Below are 24,945 nucleotides of genomic sequence, written 5' to 3'. Positions count from 1 at the left end.
GTCCCGTTGTGATCGTTTCAGAACTTTTACTTTTGTTCCTGACGAAAGAACAAAAGTAAGAGCTCTGAAATGTTGATCACAACTGGACTGAGAGTCTTTTCATGATAAGTCGATTGGAGTCCCGCCTCCGCGTAAACCTCGTACATGTGTTGACCGTCCTCCAGCAGGAGTTCGGTATTACGAGGGCACCAGCGCAAAGTGGCCACAAGGCAAGCACGAGTGCCGGTTTACAGTTTACAATATATATATATATATATTATATATAGGGTTTTTTCATGTAAGGTGTTACCCTACATGCAATTTGTGTGGTTATATATTTATGCATATCAATTTGCTTTTAAAATGAGAACAGTGTACATTTTCTTATGTTTTCCCTGGTGAACTAGGGTGTTCACTACAGCAGGTAGTCACTACCCCATTTCCCGTCCGCTGCCGCCCCCCCCCCCCCAGCTGTTTCGGGGATGGGGATTAGGGATTCCCGGCTTCTACACTTACCGGGTGGTGAAGAGGCATGCTGCAGCAACAGGCGCGGAGGTAGATGCTGTCTCTCCCGCCGCGGGTAGCGAGTGTCAGCGGCCAGCGTGTGTGTCCCAGCTGGCAGCAGCTGGGACGCTATTGTGGGTGCTTCCGTGAAGCGCTGCTTCACTCTAACGGCGCCGCTGCCTGTCAGACTGTTTGACAGGGGCAGCGGCAGCCGGCGGCACATGCGGAAGGCAGCAGAGCGGGGAGTGCGCCTTTCATGCTCGGCGCCTCCCTGCATTGCAGACTCTGCTGAGCGGTTAGCGCCGGCACTGCTTAAGCAACATCACTTGGGTACCATGGTGGCACAGCACTTGGTTCATGGGTACTCTGCGTGTTTCCTCGCACACTCCAAAGGAATATTAGTAGTATTAATTGGTCTCTGGTTAAAATGATCCCTAATGTTAAAGTTTGTGTTTATATTATGGAGAATATAGATTGCAAGCTCTACCGGGGTAAGGACTGATGTGAATGATTATATATTCTCTGGAAACCATTGCGTAATATGTAGGTACAATAAAAAGATCAATAAATAAATAAATAAATTAAAGATTCAAAAGATGGAGTACAGTTTGTTATAGTGAAATTTTCACCATGGCTAAGGATTAAGCAGAAAATGTATGCTGTCTTGTGACAGATTGCTTGTTTAATTATGAATGATTTGAGGTATTTAAGTTAAATACAAAAATCATTCAGTGTGTCACTTACTGCAATAAATGCAGTATGCTATATACAGTATACAATAACCTGTGAAGTGTCATCCTTGTGTAGTGTGCCTGACAGATAAAAGACACATTAAAGTATACACTTGAGCATTCATCTATTATACAGATGTGTCCTCTTACATCCTTGCTGTAGTCATGCTAAACAGACCTTCAAGTTGCGCCATGGTGTGCTGTATATCATTTTAATCAGCAGAAGCTGCTCGTGTGTCCTATTACATTACATCTAAGACAAATTTTTGCAGAAAATCGCAAAAAAAGACGCTCACGCCTTATGTGTAACGCAACTTATAGCGCACAGACCAAAGATGTAAGAGGACACATCTGACCATAATAAATAAAACTGACATTCCTTCCCCCATACCACAAGTTGAGTGTGAAGAAAGGAAGTGGTATCGGTGAAGAGTTACAAACACAGATGGGTTTTATGCAGAAAGCGATAAGGAGATGGACAATTAAACAAAACAGCAAAAGGGAGTGAGAAATGGTCAGCCTGGGATTCAAAAATAAACGTAATAAAACGCTAGATGGTAAAAATAAAAAATATTGAGGGGAGAGCACATCAAGCTTAGTCTGCAGCCACTTCACATCCACCAATCTTCTTAACCTATTACAGAACTGACTTAGATAAAGAGAAAGCAGAGCTTTTATTGGAATCATTACAAACCAGGGTATTGTAAGTGCAGTGATATCTAGAAGAAGGGGAACTGTAGTACAAAAGTACTGTAATGTTGCATTACGGATGGGCAGTACGGATGGTGTAATGCATTACTGCCTCACAGCACTGAGGTCATTGGTTCAATTCCCACCATGGCCCTAACTGTGTGGAGTTTGTGTATTCTCCTCATACTTGTGTGGGTTTCCTCCAGGTACTCCGGTTTCCTCCCACAAAAATATACTGGCAGGTTAACTCCACAAAATTAACCCTAGAATGAATGTGTGTTCGTGTACATGTGTTAGGGAATATAGATTGTAAGCTCCATTGGGGCAGGGACTGATGTGAATGGCCAAATATTCTTTATAAAGCACTGCTTAATCGGTATATAAATAACTGGTAATAATAATAATTACAGACTGAACAGCACTTAGAGCCTGACTGGGCGGACAGTGTCTACTGGTGGTTGCCTATCTGTGAGTTTATGCAAATGGCCTACAAACGCCTTCCCTTGTGTACATCCGTGTGGGTGATTGTGCAAAGACTGAGAAGCCTACTTTGAGTGCCAGTCCATGGTGTAATACCAATTGGGGGGTCCTTATACACCACTATTTGTTGCACTACTAAAAATTACAGCAGTCCTAGTGCAGTTTCTCCATCCGACTACAGCCTCCTATGCTTGCACACTCACAACACTCCCATAATACACCCACTGCTGAACTGACAATGGCTGCATGCACTACTAGCCACCTCGCAGTCATCTCCCAGGTAGGCTCAGCAATTTTCTGCCATATTTTTTAAACCGGCTGAATCGATCGCAACAGCAGCTTCGTGCGTACACTCTGTGGAACACGTGAGTATTAGGGGTTTTCAGAATGTTCACGTATGAGTACTTACAATTAGTCGCTTAGCTACGTATGTGAACTTCGGCATTGTGTGCGACTCTGAATCTTGCCCTTAGTCTCTCTTTGGTTGCTGATGCAGCTGTTTAGCAGATATTGTACCTATATTTTCACTGGATGTTAACATATCTCCCGGTTGTACAGTAAATTACATACATGATACATATGTGCACATATGCAGGAGCTGTACAGTCCAGCTGTCAGCTATAAGGGATCTTGCAGCATTGAGCAGACGGTGAGTTCCCAGTGGAAGTACCCCTACTGGCATCTGGTGTGGAGTAAATTGGGTTGGTTGTAGAATTTCCTATCGCTATAGATTTAAAACACCTCTAAAGAACAAATATACTATCTAATGTTAGGGGATGCGGTTATGTGATTGGCGGTCGGGAGACCGCCGGTCACAATACTGATGCCGGGATCCCACACACTCAATAGCCCGACGGTCGGCATGCCGACCAACAGGGACTATTCCCACTCGTGGGTGTCCACAACACCCATAGAGTGGGAATAGAACCTGTGGCGAGTGCAGCGTGGGATCGAGTCTGCTGCGTGGCAAATCCAGAAAGCCCGCAAGGGGCTTCATTGCACTCGCCCCCCCTCTCTGCCGGCCATCTCAAAGCTGGGATCCCGCTGGGAACCCGATGTTAGCATATATGACAGATAGTGTATTACGGAGATGAATAATATATATATTTAATAACCGGAGTGTTTATACTTTTTTAAGTTTGTCAACCATGTTCTATTTCACTCCACTATAGCAGGCAGCATATTAGGAAGGATGCACGCCTTTAAGTAAGTAGGCTCTGTTTGAGTGACAGTTTTGTAGACTTGCTCTGCAGAAATGCACTATATGGGTGTTCCAGTAACGCTGGTTAAAGGTTGCAGAATCAGCTTTCTCACATGAGTGAAGTCCCAGGAGGACATTGTCCTAAAAACTGTATGTGGGAGGCCCTTCAGCTGCTTGTAGTGGAGTAAGGGGAGGTTATACTTTATTATGCTTTTGGACATAGCTGCACTGGAATGCCACACTAACAGTGTACTGTATTTTGTTTCCAATGATCATATATGAAAATTCCAATAGTGTTGTTTATTGGTCCTTTATATGTGCAAACTATTCCACATACTCAGCTCAGCAATAACTATATTTCCTAGTATACATTGCTGAATATTCTTCTAATTTAATGACAGGTAAACTAATACATAGTAACCCAGGAAAGACCCTCTGCTTCAGTCACACATTCAATGGGCTGCCACACAAATGTGTTGTCTTCTTGTACTTTGTGATATCATACAGAGATCTCAGGTATGTCCTATTCCAGTAAATACTGTACTATGATAGCAAACACTGCAATGATACACAGTAAATTATCACTACTGTATTGCAATAAATATTCAGTAAGGAGGACTAGTCAATTATATAGGAAATGAAAAGGAGATGGGCAATGACCTTATAATGGATAGTGTCCTATGATGGCTGCTTTAATATATTGATTATATATACAGTAAAGGAAGAAATGAATATGCAATAAGGAGATTGATGGCTGTGGCTTGAGCTGTACAGAAAACACAAATATGGATTGTACTAAGCTTGTTGACTTCCCATCAGTAAATCATAATAAAATGAAAAAATATGACCAAAATAATCTGGATGGAAAATGGATACGCCAAAAAAAGAGGCTCTACAGATGATCATCATGGCACTGTAGTGGGTGATGACGCTCCCAGAGAGGTCTTTGGGTTACTTACACCCGGATGGTACAAGATCTGCCCCGGTAGAGGCTGAAGGCGCTGCTATACAGGTCGCTGAACCCTGACAGGCTGACCTCTGACCCCCAGACACTGCCCGGAAGGTTGTTGCTGGATGCTGGGATGAGGGGCTCCACCCCCAGGTGGCGTGCAACTCCCCCCTGAGTGATGCCTTGCCTTGCATTCCTGGTGTCCCTCTCTACTACCGTCTGTTGACTGCCTGACCAGTCTGAGAATTCATCCGTCTGCGAGAGTCCAGTCAGAGTGCTAGGAGTGGTATGCAGGGAACTGGCCAGCAGAGTGTCAGAGTCCCCTAGGAGAGAAGAGAAGTTGTTCCAGCCAATATTTAACATGCAAAGGTGGTTCATTATTGTGTACATGGAGCAACTTTCAGGAAACGCTCAGTGCAGAAAAAGAAGAATGAACATCGCTTACCATTAAGATCATTTCATTTATCTTTGTATGGGATTAAACATAAAGGGGCAGATTGAGAATTGCATGTTACTTCATTTTGTGGACGAATTTTGCAATATATATTACTGCACATGCTCCGTGACCGTGGGTTCACAACTATGATCAACCCTTATCATACGCAAGATGAGTTGAGTCATACACAACTCATTCGCATCTCCACTTGCAGCTGAATGCGTTAACTGGGCGGCAACGAGACACTCACATGTAGATATAGTCTATTCATGAAGCAGTGAAAACAGTGCATAACTAAGCCAGTGGAGATCAGCTGCTACGTATAATTTTATAGAATGCACTTTATAGATACAGTTATCTCAAAGTTGATTGGTTACCATGGGCAACTTTTCCACTGCTCACTTATCCACCCTTTTCACTGCTTCATGAATAGAGCCCTAAGGCATTTCATGGGTATTGAGGTGGAATTGTGATCTGATCTCGAACAGATCTCTTCCACCCGGTATAGGGATTGTGTACATGTGTACGCTGATAGTGACAAAGGCTACTTCTGCAAGCGGATGGATGAGGCTGTGTACCTTCATTATTGCAAGCAACTATGCATACAGACGAATGTCTGCATTTATTGCCATGCACGCAATGTGCCCCCGCTAATGGCCGACATGAATCAGCACAGTAGTCTGGGCTACTATCTCCCATACTTTTTTTTTTTTCAAACAATTTATTTAAAGAAATTGGTATAAAAAAATTATTATACGACTCTTACATTAGTCTTGACATTCGTGGGTAAGATGTTATCATAAAGGACATACCTACCATACCATACCTATATCAATTTATTATATGAATGGGTCATGTAAGATAATTCCTTACATATATCTTATATATATTTAACAAAAAAAAATGAAATTTTATTAGGAGAGATGAACATGGTTAACAACACATGATAACACAAGAAATAGAAATGCAATAAATGTTGTCAGGGAGACCGTAAAGAATAAATACTCAAAAATATACATATTTTCCAAGAAAAAAGAAATGTTATGAATCAGTATTCTCGAGGCTCGACACGTAGATTGTTATAATAATAAAAATTCACGATTGACCGAGAGAGAAAACATCAAAAGTGTGTGAGTCCATTGAGTATAATTATCAAGTCGTGGTAGAAGATCTAGTCAAAATAAGTAAGGGTAGCGGGTGGGAAGAGGTAGGGAAGGAAGAAAAGACAGAAGAAAGAAAAAGTAACCTCTGACGAGTCAGGAGCCCAGTTGACAGGGAGCAGGGAAGAGAAAAGAGTAGAGAGAGAGAAGAGAAAAAAAAAAGGGGGGGGGGACATCATATGAGTCCTTATTGAGTTTCAAAACTAGTTAAGACCTGGAAGGGGTGAATTTTGGTATCTGTACCAGGGAAGCCAAGTGGAGTGGAATTTTTGTACTGTATTGTGTTGAAGACTAGTGATGTATTCCATTTGTGCAATTAACCAAATCCTGTTTATTAGTACTTGGCGGTTGGGTGCGTCAGGGGCTTTCCAGTTACGGGCTATTTGGTATTTGGCCGCACAAGAAATATGGAGGATCAGTCTATTTGAGTCTCCGGGTGCTTGATCCAGAGGGGCACAAAGAAGTAGGTTAACAGGTGAAAGAGGCTGCGTCAAGTCCAGCAGTTGGGCAAGGAGGGCTCGGACCATGGCCCAGTAACAGGCGATTACTGGACAAGACCACCATGTGTGAAAGAACGTGCCTACCAGACCGCAATTTCTCCAGCAAAGGTTTGAAGTGGCCAGGAAACATTCTGTGCAGGCGGTCTGGAACCAAATACCATCTTGTGTAGATTTTAAATTAGTTTTCACGAATGGCCGCGCTGATGGAACATCTCGAGACCGCGGCCCGGATAATTTCCCATTCCTCGCCCTTGAGATGTAGCCCCAGGTCCGTTTCCCAGGCCTGTTCGTGTGGTTCAAGGGCGGGGGTTTCGGGAGTCAAGATGGTTTTGTAAAGGAATGAGATGACACCCCTGTCAGTGGGATTATGTATACAAAGCCTTTCAAAAGAGGAAGGGATTTGAAGTAGGAATGATAGGTGTAAAGAGGAAATGTAGTGACGTATTTGTAGATATTGGTAGTGCAGGGAGTTGGGCAAACCATATGTAGCTTGTAGGTCAGAGAACGATCTGATGGTGTGGGTTCCTGTAAAGTGATGGATCCTAGTGACACCTGCAGAGATCCAAGGGCGGGCCATTGCTGAAGATAGGCCTGGGGGAAATGCCGAATTGTTCTAAATAGGAGTTAGGGGGGAGGGGCAAGTAGACAATTTCAGTTTTTTGTTCAGGAGCTCCCAATTCCTAAGTGTTAGCTCTACAGTAGGTGTAGGGAGGCTAAAATGAGGGTAACTTTTGTGGTGAACCCAAGGTAGATAGGAGACCGAAGGGACGCCAATTAAGTCGCTCTCTAAGTCAACCCACCATTTAGTATGCTTTGGAGTGTGCCAAGCAACCAATTGACTCAGCTTAGTCGCGGTGAAATAACGCTGAAGAATGGGAAGGCCTAGGCCTCCATTCTGAGAGTGTTTGGCCAGGATTTCCCGCCGGAGTCGAGGTTTTGTGTGGTTCCAAATAAATTCATATAGCGAGGATTGGAAAGAGCGAAGGGTTTGTGGGGGTATCTGAATTGGGAGTGTTTGCAAGTGGTTTATGCACATGAGACTTCAAGCTCCCTAATTTCACATTTTTCCTAAAGTTACTTAAAAATAGTATAACTATATCTGCAATTTGTGTGCATGCTAGACTTTGTGTGCATGGTATCATGTCTGCCTATTGTCCGTGCATGTGCTGCAGTGTCTGTCTGGATATGGATCACTGGGACAACCCTAATTAGGTCATTTGCTATACTGCGTGCAAGGTGCCTAGCTCTGCTACCGCTGCGCTCGGCACAGGTTACTATTCCCAATCGTAGTCCACGTGGATGGTAAAGTATGAAAAAAGATTAAAAAAAGGAAAAACAAAAAAGGTGTGTCGACCATATGTGTGTCAACCTTTTGCACTGTCGACCTTTTACATGTCAACCTAATGCCCATGTCGACCATAAGTGGTTGACCTATTCACTGTCGACCTAAATAAGGTTGACCTAGAGCACGGATACCGTGTCTGTCTATTGTCTGTGTGCGTGCTAGACTTTCTCTACTGTCTGTGTGTAAATAATACTGTCCTGTGTGCACACTTGACTCTGGGGCTAATTCAGACCTGATCGCTGCTGTGGTTTTCGCACAGCAGGCGATCAGGTCTGAACTGCGCATGCATATGCACCGCAATGCGCAGGCGCGACGGTTCGCAGCGCCGGGCAGTGACAGGATGGTGTGAAAAAAGATTGACAGGAAGAGGGCGTTAGTGGGTGGCAACTAACCACTTCTAGGGAGTGTTCGGAAAAAATGCAGGAGGCACCCAGTGTTTTGTGGGAGGATTTGTGACGTCAGCTCCGGCCCCGATCATCGCAGCGGCTGAGTAAGTCCTGGGCTGGGCAGAGACTGCACAAACTGCTGCTTGTGCAGCTCTCCTGCACATGCGATCGCACGGTGTCTACCTGATCGCAAGGATGCAAAAAACGCACCCTAGCGATCAGGTCTGAATTACCCCCTCTGTCTACTGTTTGTGTGTACATAATATTGTCCGTCGACTGTCTGTGCATGACATTTTTAGTGAAATTTAAGTTTGTGCATTGTTTCCACATGATAGAGTGGGGTGCAGACTTCAAACTACTGTGTTGTAAGAAGAATGAGAACCTCTGTAACGCGGCATAATGGGACAGGATAGGACATCCGGTACTTGGACCAATCAACCGAAGCACATCTGTCCTCACTAAGACCAACAGCAGCCATATCCCATCACACTCCAAAATGATAGACATTAATTAGCTTGGACCATTGTCAGTATCAAGCTTGTTTTGGGCTAAACATTTGGTGATATTTTGTTAATTTGCCAATGTTGTTGAACATCTAGTAGCATCTGTCGTAAATGCCAAGCACAATTTAAACGTGGTTTAGAGTCTTTGGACTTGGGCATTTATCAACAATAAAATCAATTAATACAAACTATGTATATCAGTTTTTTGGCAGCAAAATGACAGCAGCAGTCAGAAGGGTGTACGTTACACAGTACATAGTAGTCCTTGCAGGGTCATTAATGGAAAATACTGCAAATTCCTTCCATTTGCCTCTGCAGTATGCAGGTTCTAATTCATCCTACATTAACTATTGTGTAACCAACACTGAAATACAACATAGTTGGTGATGGGTTCTTCTTAAGTACCCACAGTATACTGTATAACAATAAGATACAGTAGTTTCATCATTTGACAAAAAAATAATACAGTGACAAGCAGTGAATTTCATTATTTTAATATTTAAAGGACAATACTTAAAGCTGCAATAATACCTAAGTGGTCAAATATTTAAGTTCGCCACTTTATAATTACTGTGCAAGGGGAGTGATTGCAGCTTCTGATAGGTCCACCTGCTCACACCCACAGTTTTCAATTGGGGCTATGAATGAACCATGGAGCCTAGGGGAAAATGACTGCCCTGATCAGCCCCCAGGGAGGTGATGGATAGTGTCTGTAATGCATACTTGCCTACTCTCCTGGAGACTTCTGAATCTTGGATGGCTCTCCAAGATGCCCAGAAAATTGGGCAAGTCCCCCAGAACGATGTACGCCCATCCGGGTAGATTGCTGAAGTTATTTTCCCTGAATTGTGTCATTTTATGCCTAGCCACCGCTTTACAATGCCAGCAGGCCCGGAATGCCCAGCTGGCACTTCTGGCAAATACCAGAAGGGCCGGTCCGGTCACACGGAGAGCTGGGAAGTCCGTGCGCAGTACATCTTCTGGCTCCCTGGTTTGCCCCAGCCGTCAGAAGTGCCAGTTTCTAAGAAATATGGGGGCGTGACCCCTGACTCACACCACGCCCCCCGTGAGCAGTTTCCGCGTGCCCCTTTCATGTCGTGCATGCTCCCTTTCACGTGCCATCCTTGACTGCCAGTATATGCAGAGGCATGCCCCTGCATCGTCCATTTAGATGCACCATGTCCCCCACACCTACAACATGGCTGCCCCTAGTAGCCGATACGGCAGAATGTACTGTGTACTGTAATGCAGCTTTAATATCAGAGCATTAAAACACTGCAAACCAAATAGTACAAGTGAAGATTTAGGCATACTTAGCTATTCTTCCGCAATTTCCGGGAAACTCGCACATTTCATGGTGTTTTTCCGCACTCCCAAGAGTGTATACCAGCCTCACGGATTCCTCCAACTTCTCCAATGAAGTGAGTATGCCAAGGACTTGATGACACAACCCCCACTAAATTGTTTCATTATGGCTAAGTCCTTCCACTGCACAGTGACCAGGATTGCAGCATTGTACAGTAAGGATGAGGCAGAGATGAGGCCATTTGAGGCACCATGCCTCCACACTTCCATCTATGGCATCGCCTCTGGGATCTCCAGGGGGACATTGTAAATATTCATCAATTATGGATTTAAGGCCTCATTTAGGGATATATTTACTAAACAGTGAGTTTCAAAGCCACCAATTATTGAATTTAAACCTGCAATAGCAATAAATGCAAAAGAAGCCTTATTTAGCATTTAGTACTATTGCAAATTTAAACTCAGTAGTCAAAACTGCAGAGAATCACTGCTTAGTAAATGTACCCCACAGTGTTAAGAGCAAGTCCAGCTAAAGGGTGCTAATTTGCACCTGGACAAAGCATGTTGCGCAACATGGCCTACAAATGAAATATTTTGACTGATTACAGGGATAATACTGGCTACTTTTTCATGCAGTACACAAATACTGGGCAGCTTTATTATATCCCAACTCTATGGGTGGAATCCCGTTAGCCATACACTTTGCAGCGGGTACGGATTATTATATCTACAGTACACTAAAAAGGTCTACAGTCAATAGGCAGACAAGCATTAGCTCGACAGGGTCAAAAGGTCAACAGGATCAAAAGGTTGACATAGAATAGGTAGACCTTAGGAAAGGTCGACAGGGACATAAGGTCGATATGTATATGGTCGACTTCAAAAAGGGAAGTAAAGCCGAACCGGGTAATTATAAACCAGTTAGTCTTACATCTATAGTGGGGAAAGTATTGGAAGGTATTCTAAGGGATAGCAGTCAGAAGTTCCTTGATGCCAATAAGATAATTAAAAGGAACCAACATGGATTTGTTAAGGATAGATCATGTCAAACCAACTTACTTGGCTTTTATGAAACAGTAAGTGCGAACCTTGATCAGGGTAAGGAGGTGGATATAATCTTTTTAGACTTTGCCAAAGCTTTCGACACAGTACTGCACATGCGACTTATCTATAAGCTACAGGAAATAGGGCTAGGGAGCACAATATGCACTTGGGTCAGAAATTGGTTAGATAATAGGGAGCAACGTGTTGTGGTTAATGGATCATTTTCAAATTGGACTGAAGTGCTAAGTGGTGTGCCACAAGGGTCTGTACTTGGACCACTATTGTTTAAAATTTTCATTAATGACCTAACAGTAGATCTAGAGAGCATGGTGTCAATCTTTGCAGACGATACAAAATTGTGTAAGGTTATAAATACGGAGGGGGATGCCGAGTCTCTTCAGAATGACTTAGTGAAACTAGACGCATGGAGAATGAGATTCAATACCGACAAGTGTAAGGTAACGCATTGTGGTAGCAAGAACAAAAACAACACTTACATACTAAATGGGGTAATATTAGGGGATTCTGTACTGGAAAAATACTTGGGTGTTTACACAGATGGCAAGCTAAGTAGCAGTACCCAAAGTAGGATTGCAGCAAAGAAGGCTAATAAGATATTAGCATGCATAAAACGGTGAATTGATGCAAGGGACGAGAGTGTTATACTCCCATTATATAAATCACTAGTGAGGCCATACTTCAAAAAGGATATCCTGGAGCTTGAAAAGGTATAGAGGCAGGCAACCAAACTAATTAAGGGAATGGAGAATCTGGAATACGAGGAAAGGCTTGCAAGGCTAGGCATGTTTACACTGGAAAAGAGGAGACTAAGAGGGGACATGATCAACATCTACAAATATATAAGGGGACAATACAGAGAGCATGCGCGGGACTTGTTTTTAATAAGATCAGCTCAGAGGACACGTGGGCACTCGCTTAGGTTAGAGGAGAAGAGATTCCGCACAATGCAGCGAAAGGGTTTTTTTTCACAGTTAGGACAATACGTGTTTGGAATTCCCTGCCTGAGGAAGTAGTAACGGCGGACTCAGTCAACACCTTTAAGAATGGGTTAGATAAATTCCTAATGGATAAGGATATTCAGGGTTATGGTGCTTAGTCACGCACTATAGTTATTAAAACAAAATGGCTGTCATTAAAACAAAACGGCTGACATCAACATGAGGCAAAATTAGTCCTAAAAGAAAACTGCATAGGAGACCACCAATAGGTTGAACTCGATGGACAAATTGTATTTTCTCAACCTTAGATACTATGTCGACACAAAAAAGGTAGACACAATTTATTTGTTTTTTTTGTTGTTTTGTCACTTTTCTGCCACAAACAAGCCCCATTAGTGCACCGCATCCCCTCGCTTGGCGAGTGAGGCTTAAGGCAAGTTACTACTCCTAATTGTAGTCCACGTGGATGGTAAAGTATGAAAAAGTTGAACAAAATATGGAAAAACGTGTATCTACCATATGTCTGTCAACCATTGACAAGTTGACCTTTTGACCAAATGTGTGTCTACCATATGTGTGTCGACCATTGATATGTCGACCTTTTGACCCTGTCGACCTAATGCATGTCTACCATTAGTGGTAGACCTATTGACTGTAGACCTTTTTAGTGTAAATCTATAGTCTGGATACCCTTTCCAGTGCAGGAAAATGCTCCTGTTTTTGCAATTCAATAAAACATTTTTTTTTCCTCCCTGGGGTAAGGTGTACTAACTCACTGATTCCGCGTAAAATGTAAATCAATGGGTTTCACCAAGCATTCAATTCTAGAGACCGCCTTCAATAGCAGACTTTTCCTTGCAGCTCCTGATGTTTCAGGAACGGCTTGGAAAAAGTTCACCCCTGGGTCCTAATGCGTGGAGAAAACCCTGCTAATTGAATCACCGGCAGGGGTAATTAGCCGCGGGGTAAATTGGAAGCCCCTGCTAACCATCTGCACATTTAAAATGTCCGTTCTAGCCAGCACAACATGGATTAACTTTAACTAAAAATGATTAGCAACTTCAACTTGGAAGCACACCAGCACATAACATCTATTTTACACTTCAGTGTAAAATAGATAGCTGTGTCACTGAATGGAGTCTTGTGGTGTTAACAGATATAAGGGGAGATGTATCAAGCCTTGGAGAAAGATAAATGTAGACGTTGCCAGAAGCACTGAAGCAACCAATCAGCGTCTGTCATTTCATAGACTGTGCTAGATAAATAACAAAAACTGATTGTAGTTTTGGGAAACTTATTCACTTTTTCTCTCTCAAAAAGCTTGATACACCTCCCCAACAGAAGCTTACCTGAAGGTGTTCCCAGTGGTGTGTTGTTAGGGGCCCGTATTGTGCGCTGTAGTTGAGGTCCTCCAGTGTCCTCCTCCCCTGGCTCAGAGTCTGTGTGAAAAGAAATGTATGTGCAATTTAATATCTTCTGTCCTACAGTACATGGAGTAACACTATTTCCTACATGACATAACCAAATTCTGTACCCTACATGGCAGAATGAAATCCTGTACCCTACATGGCAGAATGAAATCCTGTACCCTACATGGCAGAATGAAATCCTGTACCCTACATGGCATAATAAAATCCTGTACCCTACATGGCATAATTCAATTTTGTACCCTACATGGCATAATGAAATCCTGTACCCTACATGGCATAATGAAATCTTGTACCCTACAAATGGCATAGCCATATCCTGTGCCCTACATGGCAGACTCAAATCCTGTGCCCTGCATGGCATTTTCTATCCTACATGGTATAACCAAATCCTGTACTATGCATGGCTTAACCAAATCATGTGCCCTACATGGCATAACCAATTCCTGTGCCCTACATTCCATAACCAAATCCTGTACCCTGCATGGCATAACCGTATCCTGTACCCAACATGGCATAACCAAGGGTGTGGTATGGAAGGTAGATAGTAACTAGGTCGACAGTGTCTAGGTCGACCACTATTGGTCGACAGTAACTAGGTTGACAGGGTCTCTAGGTCGACATGGTCTAGGTCGACAGCTCAAAAGGTCGACATGAGTTTTTTTATGGGGGGTTTGTGTCGTTTTCTTCGTACAGTGACTGGGAACCCCAATTAGTGCATCGTGTCCCCTCACATGGCTCGCTTCGCTCGCCATGGTTCGGGCAAGGTGCTTCGCTCAGCACAGGTTACCGTTCCAATCGTAGTCCACATGGACCGTTAAGTATGAAAAGGTTAAAAAAAAGAAAAAAATTGAGAAAAACTCGTGTCGACCTTTTTAACCTGTCGACCTAGAACATGTCGGCCTAGAGACCCTGTCGACCTAGAAACCCTGTCAACCTAGTTACTGTCGACCAATAGTGGTCGACCTAGATAGTGTCGGCCTAGTTACTGTCGACCTAGAGACCGGATCCCATAACCAATTCCTGCGCCCTACATTCCATAACCGAATCCTGTACCCTACATGGCATAACCAATTCCTGTTCCCTACATGGTATACTCAAATCCTGTGCCCTGCATGGTATTTTCTATCCTACATGGCATAACCAAATCATGTACCCTACATGGCTTAACCAGATCCTGTACCCTACATTCCATAACCAAATCCTGTGCCCTACATGGCATAACCAAATCATGTGCCCTACATGGCATAACTAATTCCTGTGCCCTACATTCCATAACCAAATCCTGTGCCCTACATGGCATAACCAATGCCTGTGACCTACACTCCATAACCAAATCCTGTGCCCTACATGGCATACTCAAATCCTGTGCCCTACATGGCATGTTCTATCCTACATGGTATATCCAAATCCTCTATACTACATTATATATCTAATCCTTCACCCTATATGTTACAACCAAATCATGTGTCCTACAGTACATTGCATGGCTTAATTCTACATAGTATGATCAGATTATCTATCCTATATGTCATACCAAAATGCTTTATCCTATATCACTTCACTAAATTCTCTGTCCTATATGACATGCCTAACCCTAACCCTAGTTCCTCTATCCTTCATAACCTACCCAAATTCTTTATACCATGTGGCATTCCCAGATCTTTTATCCTAAATGGTATTCACCAAACTTCTACCCCACATGACATATTCTATCCTACATGGCATACCCAAAACCTCTACCCTACCTTGCTTCCACAATCCTTTACCCTAAATGGCATGCCCAGTACTCAAGAGATTTTGCATACTTTCACCTATAACTTTCAATAGATGAATTCATTATTTCAGTGAAGTCCCTCATTAAAAGGAACTACTACAATGCACAATTACTAAATTATCTCTTAACAGTAGTTTTTATTACACTTATTTTATTGCAAATTTTAATCTCAGACACTTACACATACACTTACACATATACTTACACATGTACAACTCCCGTTCCATGTTTTGAAATAGACACATGACGCTTTTAAATTCAATATTACTTTTGGACCTTACCCTATTTTAATTATAATTTTCGCTGTTTTCTCCTAAAATATTACTCACTTGAGTAATGTCTTAATTAAGTCATAAGAGAAAGTAGGACCTGGACCATCTTTAATTTATGTATGACGTTTTAAAATGGAAATTCAGTAATTACAGTACATCGGCTTGTGTGATGTCATCCTTTCCTTAATACGTTTTTGCATATTTTATGTACAATAATATACAGATGCGTCCTATCTACAGATGCGTCCAATCTCATCTAGGCTCTGTACGCTATGCGTCCTGGCACGCAGACGCATGAAAGCCGCCAGCTCCCGTGCGACATGGCCTGTCCCGAGCGTCTTTTATCCATGAAAATGCGTCTTATTCTCATCACTGCAGCAGTATCTGCATACAAAATGCTACGTTACAGTGTCAGTGGAAAACACTGTAATGTAGCATTTCGTATGCAGATACAGCTGTAGTCGAACACAGAATATACACATGCTGCATATCATTTTAATCAGCATAGTCTGTGTGCATACCTTAGTCGCATAGCGGTGCTGATAAGTCACATTTTCAGGGAAAATGATGCACAAAAAGATGCCCGGCGTAGTAAACAAGCTCGGGACTAGGCGCAACTAGAAGAGCTGTTTAACATGACTGCATCCAACATTTAAAGGTAGGTACACACTATACTATACTTGTGCCAACCTAACAGATATTGGATCGTTGGCCCAATAATGGTTTAGTGTGTACTCTGCAACAATGGTTTGTCCAAAAACCTGTCAGATTAGCATCGGATATAGCATGTGCTGCACATACTATGTCAACCTCGTTTTGGTATCTTTCTAAAAATGCAGTGTGTACGAATCTCAGCCGAATGTCTAGCGTATGGAGACACTTTCAGCAAGGCAATTTGGAATCAGAGGGAAAGTTTAGAACTGAACAATTATTGAGTACTGTGTACCCTGTACATCGGCCGTTTTCTGGATCGTTTTGGAATCAATCTCCTGTTTTTCCATCCAGAGTACAGTAGCAAACATTTGGTCCCTCGCTACTATCACCACTGGCAATGACCTGAACTACAATCTGAATTGGATACAGACTTCCCATAGCATATTTTATAATGACGGGAAGAGCAGAGAACTCCCATGCAATGATCAGATTTTATGGAAAGAATATTTATACTGTACATGTGAGCATTTCATTACTTTCTCTACTTGCTATATTTTAGATAAAAACACGAAAGGGTAGGAGTGGGAATGGAATAATTTGAGAAAAACGTATGTAGGATCCAGCGTACAGTCATTTAGTGACCTTTGTTTTTCTTGCTGACCAGGTTTAAAAATGTAAGTGGAAGCACAAAAATGAAAAGATTTACTAAATGTATCTATCATGTTTTGTTCCGGCAATATAAACTAGTAGGCAATGTCTTTCCTGGCCAGCAGTGGTAGAACTATCGTTTGTTCAGGGTATACCGCTGCTACAGGGCCCAGACGTGAAGGAGAACCGGCAATGCCACGTCACTCTCCTGGTCCTAGGCCCCTGCTTCATACCTAATGTCTTGGATCCCTGCCTGAGGCCCCAATTTTACCCGGAGGACCTTATCTGTGTGTCGCATTCACAATGGCCACAAGTTCAGGACCGTGCATGGGTGGTCATTCCGAGTTGTTCGCTCGCTAGCTACTTTTAGCAGAAATGCAAACGCAAAGCTGCCGCCCTCTGGGAGTGTATCTTAGCATAGCAGAATTGCTAACGAAAGATTAGCAATTCTGCTATTAAGTATTTCCTTGCAGTTTCTGAGTAGCTCCAGACCTACTCCTAGATTGCGATCACCTCAGTCCGTTTAGTTCCTGGTTTGACGTCACAAACACGCCCAGCGTCCGGCCAGCCACTCCCCCGTTTCTCCAGCCACTCCTGCGTTTTCTGCTGGCACGCCTGCGTTTTTTAGCATACTCCCGGAAAACGCTCAGTTACCACCCAGAAACACCCACTTCCTGTCAATCATTCTCAGATCAACAAAGCGACTGAAAAGCTTTGTTCGCCCGTGAGTAAAATAGCATCGTTTTGTGTAAAATTGCTTAGCGCGTGCGCCCTGCAGTGCATACGCATGCGCAGAACTACCGAATTTTAGCCTATTAGCAATTCTGCTAAAAATAGCAGCGAGCGAACAACTCGGAATGACCATCATGGTCAATAGATCTCTGTTCTTCTGAGAGCAAAACAGGGTTCCAAGGAGGCCATAGTCTGAGATCTGGAGATACACTGTTTTGCCCTGCTGACCAGTGGCTGCTATGATGATGTCTATAAGAAATAAATGGGCAGTCTGCACTGTCTAGTCTACCGTGTAATGGAAATACTCTGCTCTTATTGTCTTTTTTTTGTGAGCTGACAACGTTTAAAGGCAGAATAAAAACTCTGCTGACCCATACAGTGGCACAACAGGGCAGATTATTTATTGACCCAAGTCAGAAATAAGTCAAATGATGGCAGCATTTAGGGGGTAATTCCAAGTTGATCGCAGCAGGAAATTTTTTAGCAGTTGGGCAAAACCATGTGCACTGCAGGGGGGGCAGATATAACATTTGCAGAGAGAGTTACATTTGGGTGGGTTATTTTATTTCTGTGCAGGGTAAATACTGGCTGCTTTATTTTTACACTGCAATTTAGATTGCAGATTGAACATACCACACCCAAATCTAACTCTCTCGGCACATGTTAAATCTGCCTCCCCTGCTGTGCACATGGTTTTGCCCAATTGCTAACAGAATTCCTGCTGCGATCAACTTGGAATTACCCCCTTAGTGAGCAGATAAAGATTTCCAAGTAAAGAACTCTCATGGAAATGAAAGACAGTACAGTTAATCCTCCATTAAAAAAATTAAATGTTCCCTGGCTTCCCTGTCATGAGGTGATACATATTGATTTGTCCTACTTATAATAAAAACATATTAATGTTAACAAGAGCCATTTTTTAATTGACCTTGCCATTTAGTACACCATACACTAACTACATCTTTTCACCTATTTACGAAAAATTGAAAGTGACTTCAGCAAACAAGTAAAAATCTATAAAATAACCTGACTTTCAATGTCTGCCGTTGCTGTAACAGACTAGCAGTGCACCCATAAAAACAAACAATAAAACAAAACAATTGTACAAATATTCACAGTAAAAAAAAAAAACCTAAGGAACTCTTTCAGTAAGGATTGTAAATTCTGCTAATCAGCAGAATATGCAATCCTTTTTTCGCATGCTGGGGGCCGCTTATCACAGGGCAAGACTGCCCAGCATGCAGGCTACCACCCACCCACTGCAATCACGCTGTAATTGCATTCGCACCGCAATTGCAGTGTGATCGCAGAAATTATGGAAGTCTTCTGTCGGTGCAGCATGGCTGCGAGCCTGCGATGGCAGGAGACATACCACCATTTTTTCGCTTGGAGCGGCTGGGTGTGACAACACACAGCCGCCCCCCGAAAACAACGCTGACACGACCCCATACGCATTGCTACACCCCTGCAACGCTCCGTCTTGGAAACGGAGCATTGCCACCTTGCGAATGCCTGTCAATCAGAGGCGTTCACATTTAATGTGGGACACTCGCATTAACTGCGGACACATGCGCAGGATGGCACCTGTGCATATATACGTGGATTCCGTCGCTGATTCTGCAGACGCATCGCACAGCATTTTCCCGTACAGAATGGCTACTGGACTATGTTGAACTGTGGCATTTTCACCCTTCTGAGCGATATAGTTTGTAATATCGCCCAGTGTGTACGCTACGAACTATGGGGGTCATTCCGACCCGTTCGCACGCAGCGTTTTATCACTGCGGTGCGAACGGGTGCGGAATGCGCATGCGCGGCGGCCGCAGTGCGCGTGTGCGATGCGGCTTAAGTAGAAAGCGGTCGCAGGACGGACAGCAAAGAAGATTGACAGGAAGAGGGCGGTGCAGGGCGGATCCGGACCGTTAGGAGCCGTTTTCGGGGAGTGGTGAGTAAAACGCAGGCGTACCCAGGAGAACGGAGGGCGGAGGAGTGACGTCAAAGCCGAGCCCATCATCGCTGGATCCAACTCACAGGGTAAGTATGTCCAGGCCTAGTCTTGTTTTGAGTTAATTTTTTTTAGCTTAGCAGGGCTGCACAAGCGATCGCAGCCCTGCTAAGCTAAAATACACTCCCCCATAGGCGTGGGCTAGTTTATCGCAGCAGCAGCAGCAAAAAGTTGCTGGCTGCAATCAACTCTGAATGACCACCTATGAACGATGCGCGTTTCCGTGAGTCGTTAACAAGGTCTTCTGTTGTCTGTGTATGTAGCTCAATAAGATGCATATTGATCAGTGTGTACGCTACGAACAATGGGGGTCATTCCCAGTTGTTCGCTAGCTGCATTTGTTCGCAGCGCAGCGATCAGGCTAAAAAATGGCAGTTCTGCGCATGCGTATGCGGCGCAATGCGCACACGCGATATATGACTACAACAAACAATGTATTTTCACACAGGGTCTAGCGAAGCATTTCAGTCGCACCTGTTGCCGCAGAGTGATTGACATGGAGTGGGCGTTTCTGGGTGTCAACTGACCATTTTCAGGGAGTGTTTGAAAAAACGTAGGAGTGGCTGGGAAAACGCAGGCGTGGCTGGGCGAATGCAGGGCGGGTTTGTGACGTCAAATCCGGAAACTGAATGGTCTGAAGTGATTGCAAGCGCTGAGTAGGTTTTGAGCTACTCTGAAACTGAACAAAAAATTTTTGCTCGCGCTCTGCGATCCATTCGTTCGCACTTCTGCTAAGCTAAAATACACTCCAAGTGGGCGGTGGCATAGCGTTTGCATGGCTGCTAAAAACTGCTAGCGAGCGATCAACTCGGAATGAGCCCCAGTGAACGATGAATGACCCCCATGAAATTCCTACCCAGTAGCTGATAAACCCTAGTATCGGATGACTCCTGTATATCGTTGATCGTTTGTAAAAATCGCTCAGTGTGTACGCTTAATATCGTTTGTCTGGGACTCCGGGAAATTCAAGGGAAATCGTTCAACGATATCGCTCATGGAACGTATCGTCTAGCGTGTATGCTCCTTTACGGAGAAATACAGTACAAAGAACAGGGCCCCTTGATTGATAAAAGAGGGGACAAGGTTGTGTCACAACTAACCACTTCGATTGGCAGGAGGGCCAATTTTGGTGTCGTTTCTATAGAAACAGACCAAACACCCAAGTTCATCCATAATCTTGCTCTACCAGGTTACTGATTCCGAGAAGAGTGGCGCTCAGAAAGAGAGGATTTAAAACAGTGGTAATGGGTGGTCTAAGCATATATGAAAACACACACTTGTGTTATAAAAAGTTGAAGCAGGCAAATCGGGTCTGGGACTGAGGGTCGACAGCACAAAGGTCGACACACCTTAGGTCGACACCAATTGGTCGACACACCTTAGGTCGACATGGACGAAAGGTCGACATGGACAAAAGGTCGACAGGAACAAGGTCGACATGGAAAAAGGTCGACATGAGTTTTTTATGTTTTTTTGGTGTCGTTTTCTTCGTAGAGTGACCGGGAACCCCAATTAGTGCACCGCGTCCCCTCGCATGGCTCGCTTCGCTCGCCATGCTTCGGGCATGGTGCCTTCGCTCCGCTACCGCTTCGCTCGGCACACTTTACCGTTCCAATCGTAGTCCACGTGGATCGTTAAGTATGAAAAGGTTGAAAAAAAGAAAAAAATCGTGAAAAACTCATGTCGACCTTGTTCCCGTCGACCTTTTGTCCATGTCGACCTTTTGTCCATGTCGACCTAAGGTGTGTCGACCCAAATGGCGTCGACCTAAGGTGTGTCGACCTTTGTGCTGTCGACCTGGAGTCCGGATACCGGCAAAGCTGTATAGGTAAAAAACAAAAATGAAATACTTCTCTTTCCTAAATAGTTATATGTCCGCTATAGTGTAGTTGTGTGACTGTTTCCTCTTTATCATCACCCCTTCATACAACTTTGCAAGCAGTGTCTGGAAAAAAAAAATATTTCTACTTTTCTTTCATATTGGGAGGTTATGTCATGAGAATCTGTAAACATAAGGCCTGATTATGGTGTGGTATTAGTAGCGAGTTTCACAGTTTTCCAATTATCATGTGTAGTACGGATCCTGCGTCCTCGCACACAGTGAGGCTGCAGACATCAGGTGATTGACAGTCTGCAACTATTTGGGTGCGGGGAGGGGGCAGCGATGGGCTCCATTTCATGCTTTGTGGAAGTGCCAAGGCCAGGGTCTGCATCTTCCGAAGGAGATTTCCTGGCCTCAGTGACTGAGCTGCGGCGGCCGGTCTGCGTAAGATGAGGGTTACTCAGATGGCCAATAGTGTAGCAGAGTGATCCGATGCTGCATACTCGGACACAGCAGTGGGTCACAGATGCATACAGAAGTAAAAACAAATGTCAGTCCTCCTCATCAAGCGCTTGTGTCAGCTGCAGCTATGCTCCTTTATTTCTAGCAGATCAGCTCTATCTGCTTATATAAACCTCTTATTCAACACAATCAATAAAGGCACTTCACAGGGCTGCTTATAAACCACGTCTCCAGAAATTTTTTACACCCAGATCTTTGGGAATAGTCTATTCCATATATACTTTAGTAGGAAATGTATCCAAGAAAATCCGTTGCAGATAAAATATACACGTTTTATTGGAAATATCCACTGTTAAAAAGTTTTCCTTATTTGCACATAGACGTTCAGTTTCATAGGGTAACAGTTTGGGTCTGATACATGGATGTTCCCAGGTGGGAGCTCACCGCTACCTCAGGACGCCGTTGTTCTTAGCGGGGCTTTCTAATCGGGATGTACGTCACCCGTGAATACTGCTCTCTCCACCGCTGGCTGCCCTCCGGCCGCGAACCTCCCAGCGCTGCATGCGCTTCCAGACCACTCTGCTCTCCTCCCGTCCCACTGGTTCCAGTGTGGTCTCAGCGAGACCGGCGATCAGCATACAGGGTCCGTGATTTTTATGAGGGAGCGGCGGTGTCAGCTCAGTGTGTGAGGGGAGGGAGGGCGCTACTCACGGCCGGACGGCTGAAGGGCTGTAGCAGGTGCCGCTGGTAAAAAGACTCTGGCTGTGGCGGTGGATGAGTAACATGCAAGAACTAATATCAGCAGCGTAGCGGGTCCTTAATGCGTTTCTCCGTTAGCCTCAACAACGGTTTCATCAGATGCATACAGGGGCAACAGAATAAATACAACGAAGTGCAATGCTGCAGGTAGGAGCTTAGACACAAATCTTGTAAACATGTATATTTCTCATAAGTCCATACTGTATTTGGTATGAAGGTATATATGTTATAGGTCAGGTCCTTCCACACATCACCTTCACATGGTTTATCTGGTCTCCTCTGACTCCCAAATGTAGGCAATACTCAGTGCACATAACCAAGTGGCGGAAACAAGTGGATTCTCAATAGTGAAATACCGTTTTAAAGTACAGGTGGATGAATAAAAATATACATTAAAATATAAACTGAAAGAATCCACCATCAGCCAGAATGGGTATCGTATCACAATGTGTGGGAGCATGAAAGATTTATTTACACACTTCTTGGGAACAGGAATCTGCAGCACTACCCAGGAGCGCAAGGGATTCCCCAGATGTTACCACCAGTCCGCCAGAGTCCCCTCTGTGTAGTCCACCAATGCATGTCAACTCCGTGTTCAACAAGGTATTGCCAACTACTCAGATAGGAGGACTCTGCTGGCAGGTGGTAACATCAGGGGAATAAAGTTACCTTGCGCTCCTGGATAGTATGAATTTGAGGCCAACAAGTTCCGGGAAGGGCTACTTACATACATATATATATATATATATATATATATATATATATATATATATATATATATATATATATATATATATATACGAATATTCACAAAGGGCACTCAATCTTATCATGTCAAAAAAGTTCATCTTATATTTATTTTCGCCCAGGCCGGGCACTCCAAGAAATATTGTACAGGCGGCTCTATTTCAAAATTTCTTTTGAAAGATATATAAACAACAAGGCAATTAATGTGCCTACACTGTGTCGGACTGGAGCATGAAGGGTCCACCGGGGGTATGCAGTGGTATTACATGATTAGAGGGGTGGCCAGCCTCCAAAGGGGGTGTGGACAGCCATTACAGAGGTTTGGCTAACCATTGTAGAGTACCTGGTCTGGACTCCTTGATAATTTATATAGTAATTAATGCTAGTGCATGCATGATAATGTGCCAGATTAATGACAGCAATGTACTGTAGAGAATACATCATAATCCTGTGCAGTATAAGGTAACATATGTATAATATATAACTGAAGTGCACAGTCTAGAACCTGATCCCTAGAGGAGGAGGGCCCCCCAGTCAGTGGGGCCTACCGGTGGTTTCCCCTGTACCCCTGTGGACCAGTCCGAGCCTGCACCTACATATCCAGCTTGAAATATAGTGATAGTAAAAAGAACATGTCACTTATCCGTCAAGACGGATAAGTGACATGTTCTTTTTACTATCACTATATTTCAAGCTGGATATGTACAGTAGGCACATTGATTGCCTTGTTGTTTATATATCTTTCAAAATACATTTTAAGACAGGGCCGCCTGTACAATATTTCTTAGAGTGCCCGGCCTGGGTGAAAATAAATATGAGATTAACTTTTTTGACATGATATGATTGAGTGCCCTTTGTGAATATTCATATCTTGCTCTGGACCAAATGGAACAGAATTAAGGGAGCACCTGTGTTAATTAAATGGGAGTGTGCAAATGTCCTTGGAGACTCTCTCTCTCTCTCTCTCTCTCTCTCTCTCTCTCTCTCTCTCTCTCTCTCTCTATATATATATATACAGATTGAGTATCCCTTATCCAAAATTCTAAATCCCACATTTTTGGGTCCCCTACTGAGATAATGAAATATATATTATATATTATGTGCATATATAGATATATTATATAGATATATAATATAATATACATATATATGTGTCATTATCTTAGTAGGGGAACCAAAAATGTGTGATTTAGAATTTTTGATAAGGGATACTCAACCTGTGTATATATGTGTATATATATATATATATATATATATATATATAGTGAAAATATAAATTTTGGTGCCTGGATGTAATGCAGTCCGAGATCGCCGGAGGTGTGGGTTGCCGGCCTATCTAGAACGTTTTTTTAAATAGATAATCACTTACAAGGCATGGTGATTGTCCCTTTAAAAAAACATCCAAGATCGGCTGGCAACCCACACCTCCGGTGATCTCGGACTGCATTGCATCACGCCGATACACTCT

The 24,945-nt window shown here is 43.5% G+C and overlaps 1 protein-coding gene across 1 annotated transcript in view; it reads right to left on the bottom strand.

Annotated features, from left to right (window-relative positions):
* The window catches only part of SPEG (striated muscle enriched protein kinase), a 519,092-nt gene that overhangs the window by 296,733 nt on the left and 197,414 nt on the right, over positions 1-24,945 (bottom strand). Inside the window, exons 2-3 of the mRNA XM_063933852.1 lie at positions 13,522-13,611; positions 4,722-4,857 (exon numbers count right to left, since the gene is read on the bottom strand). Of these exons, the coding sequence (XP_063789922.1) occupies positions 4,722-4,857; positions 13,522-13,611 (226 nt within the window). The remainder of the gene's footprint in view (positions 1-4,721; positions 4,858-13,521; positions 13,612-24,945) is intronic.

Source organism: Pseudophryne corroboree, chromosome 7 (genome assembly GCF_028390025.1).
Source record: "Pseudophryne corroboree isolate aPseCor3 chromosome 7, aPseCor3.hap2, whole genome shotgun sequence".
NCBI classification, from domain to species: Eukaryota; Metazoa; Chordata; class Amphibia; order Anura; family Myobatrachidae; genus Pseudophryne; species Pseudophryne corroboree.
The sequence above is the reverse complement of the archived record's forward strand: the minus strand, read 5'-3'. Positions and strand labels throughout refer to the sequence as shown.